This window comes from Nanorana parkeri, unplaced genomic scaffold (assembly GCF_000935625.1).
Source record: "Nanorana parkeri isolate BGI_ZX_2015 unplaced genomic scaffold, ASM93562v1 scaffold1536, whole genome shotgun sequence".
In the NCBI taxonomy this organism is placed as follows: domain Eukaryota; kingdom Metazoa; phylum Chordata; class Amphibia; order Anura; family Dicroglossidae; genus Nanorana; species Nanorana parkeri.
This window is the reverse complement of record NW_017307804.1, coordinates 123,539-127,224: the sequence shown is the minus strand read 5'-3', so window position 1 is coordinate 127,224 and position 3,686 is coordinate 123,539. Positions and strand designations below refer to the sequence as shown.

At 50.6% G+C, this 3,686-nt stretch overlaps 1 protein-coding gene across 1 annotated transcript; it reads right to left on the bottom strand.

The window, feature by feature from the left end:
* Positions 1-154: 154 nt before the first annotated feature.
* CUNH19orf53 (chromosome unknown C19orf53 homolog) lies at positions 155-3,461 on the bottom strand. Its single transcript, XM_018570463.1, has 3 exons — positions 3,347-3,461; positions 1,815-1,870; positions 155-346 (listed from the first exon to the last, which is right to left on the bottom strand). Exons 1-3 carry the CDS (start codon positions 3,423-3,425, stop codon positions 197-199), a joined length of 285 nt encoding a protein of 94 aa, XP_018425965.1. The 5' UTR covers positions 3,426-3,461; the 3' UTR covers positions 155-196.
* Positions 3,462-3,686: the final 225 nt, after the last annotated feature.

The window sequence follows — 3,686 nt, the reverse complement described above, 5'->3', positions numbered from 1 at the left end:
GGAGGAGGGGGGGTGGATAGGGCTAAGGATTAGGATTAAAAATGACCTTTTTACCATCAAAGCAGCATCAGGACAAAAACATGAAACTATAAAAGGCATGTGACTAAAATCTTCATTATGACACAATCAGCGTATTATGTACAAGACACAAGAAGTGAACATCGTCCGGCTCTCATCTCCCCTCCGATCTCTCTGCTCATGTCTTGCTGGGCCCAGCGGGGGCGCTCTTGCCTCTCTTGTCTGTCTGGGCCGGGGACTTCAGCAGGGTGAGCTTCTTATGCATTTTGGCGCTGGCTTTCATGGTGACGTCATGCTCGATCTTATTCCGGATCTGAACTTCCAGATTCTGCAGACAGTGACAAAAACCTTTTATACATGGGCAGATAAAACATTGCCCTGAAAGAGAACCTGTCATGGAAGGCGCTACTTGTGACAAAGTGTTTTCACCTTCTGACCACACTGGTGACATTATTCTCTGACTCACAGTGTACACATTGGGGGTGGTGATGTCACTCGCAGTGAAGCTGAATCAGTTCAGCTTCAGTGTTGGAACTAGCATGTGGCTCAGAATTTGTGTGTCAGAGAAGAACAACTTCCATGTTTCACCTTCTCCCCTCCACGTTCACGTCACCTCCTCCCCTTCACGCTCACGCCACCTCCTCCCCTCCCACATCACCTTCTCCCCTCCACGTTCACGTCACCTCCTCCCCTTCACGCTCATGCCACCTCCTTCCCTCCCTGCCCCCCCCCCCCCCCCACGCCCCCCCCTCCCCTCCCACGCCACCTCCTCCCCTCCACCTCCTCCCCTCCCACATTATCTTCTCCCCATCATACTCGCGTCACCTCCTCCCTTTCCTCTCACTATGCAGTGTAAAGAGCTCATGAGCATCGTCACAAGGTGGTGGCAGCGAGCTTCATTATCACTAGTGGAAGTCACAGCTCAAAATGCTGCTGATGCCATCACCGATAGGAGGACATGGAATGCCAAACTGCTGGTATGAGCAAAAAGGGGGCAATGCCATAGGACAGGAGTGGGCAACCTGAGCACTGCTGCTGTGGTGAGCCGACAACTCCCATCATACCTCTGGGAGTTAGGTCTGTGGCTGAAGAGTCCTGCAATGCCTCATAGGACTTGTAGTACCACTACTGCTGCTGGAGTGCTCAGGTTGCCTACTCCTGCCTTAGGATAATGTAATGTAAGCTAAACTTTAAAAAATTCTGGTGCCAACAAAATATTGCTGTTCACAGAATCACCCACCTAACACGGGGCCAACAGAGAGAGGAGGGCCACACACACACAGATCAGGGGGGGAACCTTTAGGTAGAAACCGCTCAACTGTGACGCATGAAACTTGATATACAGAATGGCGCCAATCTGTTCTTCTAGATCAGGGACAGGCAAACTCCGGCCCTCCAGCTGTGGCGCAACTACAAATCCAACCATGCCTTTATCTCTGCGATTCATGCCTGTGGCTATCGGCCTTGCAATTCCTCAGATGCATGATGGAATTTGTAGTTTCCCCACAGCTGAAGGAATTAATTTTGCTTACCCCTGCTATATATGATCCGTATAGAACAGGGCCGGGAATTCATAAAAACTGGAGCCGACAGAATCTGAGGCAGTTGTCTGTAGTAACCAATCAGCTTCTCTGTTTTATTTGCAAAGCTTAACTGAACAAACTGAAGAGAGAAGCTGATTGGTTACTATCTGTCTGCTCCATATTTGATAAATTGCCCCCAATATCTCCGTATAAAACACGTCAACCCCGATATAGATGATATGATGACAGGGCTGCATTCCAGTGCTCACTCACCTTCTTCAGCTTCTGCTGGTGTATCACCCGAGACTTCTTTGGGGCGATTGTTCGGGCTGAAAAAAAACAAACAAAACAAGTTGTTGGGTATTTGGAGATTATACACCATAGAGGGGCAACCTGATCGTCCGCAATCCAACCAACGTGTAATTATTCTCTCAACCTTTTTATGTGGTAGTAAGAGGGAGGAGCAAAGAGGGTATTATAGATCAGGGTTAGACAACCTGGGCACTCCAGCTGTTGTGGAACTACAAGTCCCATGAGGCATTGCAAGATTGACAGCCCCAGGCATGACAGGATTTGTAGTTTCACCACGGCTGGAAGGCCAGAGTTTACCTACCCGTGCCATACACTCCCCCAGGCGTAGGAAACCTCGGTACTCCAGCATTTGCGTAACTACAACTCACAGGAGGCATTGCAAGACTTGACAGCCACACGCATGCCAACCCCTGCTGGTGGCAGCAGAGTCTGCTGACATCCCATCTAAGATGGCGGCTCCCAGCAGCATTCTTTGAGATTTGGGTTGTTTACACATGAAGCGGTTTTTACAGGTACATAAGAAGTAAAATATATGAAATTATCATATAAATGTGAAGATTCTCATCTCCTGAAGTGACCAGTCTACTGGCTTGGCCAGTAGAGGGAGACAGACCAGCTCCACAGAAGTCAATGGGGATGCACTGCACAGGCTTGGCCAGTAGAGGGAGGCAGACCAGCTACATAGAAGTCAATGGGGATGTACTGCACAGGCTCGGCCAGGAGAGGGAAGCAGACCAGCTACATAGAAGCCAATAGGGATGAACTGCACAGGCTAAGCCAGGAGAGGGAGGCAGACCAGCTCCATAGATGTCACTGGGGATGTACTGCACAGGCTCGGCCAGGAGAGGGAGACAGACAGACTGCCCCATAGAAGTCAATGGGGATGCACTGCACAGGCTTGGCCAGTAGAGGGAGGCAGACCAGCTACATAGAAGTCAATGGGGATGCATTGCACAGGCTCGGCCAGCAGACCAGCCCCATAGAAGTCAATAGGGATGCATTGCACAGGCTCGGCCAGCAGACCAGCCCCATAGAAGTCAATAGGGATGCACTGCACAAGCTTGGCCAGGAGAGGGAGACTTCTGCTGGAGGATGTAAATAAACACCGCAGGCCGGGAAGCATCAGAGTTCGGTAAGTCCTCATCTCTGGCTCTGCATGGGACGGTGGGATCGGATGGGTCATCCTAATAATTTAAAATTGCACTGATCCGATATGGGGGGTCACCATACACGATACAACCAACTTCACATCAAGCTACGTAATACGGGGATCTCCCCGATCTACCCAATCACTGTATTCTATCAGGCCGGACCCACCCCCCACTATAGCCTTTTGGTAGACCCGAGGCAGAGTATAAGGAGGGCTGGTGAACGTAACCGCTCTGTGACACCCAGGGGGGGCCACAATGTGAAAGTACCCGTGTTTATATAACGTCTGCCTCCGCCGTGGAACTACATGTCCCAGCAAGCCATCGGCTCCCTCTTAGCCTCACCTCCTTTCCTCATCACCGTAGGCTTGTTGGCGGTCTTTTTCTTAGGCTTCGCTTTCAGCTTCGATGTCCCCTGCGCCATGACAACGGCTGCTCCGGTTTTCAGAAGGCGATCAGAAATTGCTGCTGGGCCGGAAACACGTGTAAGCAGAAAGCGGCCATATTTGTTGGGGCACCCTAGAGCGGAAATACGTCACCGCGTTGCTCACTGCTCAGTATCTCTGCGCATACTGCAGTCACACAGCGCCATCTTGTGGTCATGTGTGTGTGCTGCATACAATATATTTTTTCCCAAGAGCAAACTTGTTACAGCAACCACTTCACCTCATTGCCTTCCTAACCC

Excerpts from the sequence above, each read along its gene's own strand:
- CUNH19orf53 (XM_018570463.1), bottom strand. The coding sequence starts at position 3,425 with ATGGCGCAGGGGACATCGAAGCTGAAAGCGAAGCCTAAGAAAAAGACC. Across the intron at positions 1,871-3,346 it reads TACGGTGATGAGGAAAGGAG|CCCGAACAATCGCCCCAAAG; the intron begins GTGAGGCTAAGA and ends GTTTTTTTTCAG. Across the intron at positions 347-1,814 it reads ACCAGCAGAAGCTGAAGAAG|AATCTGGAAGTTCAGATCCG; the intron begins GTGAGTGAGCAC and ends CACTGTCTGCAG.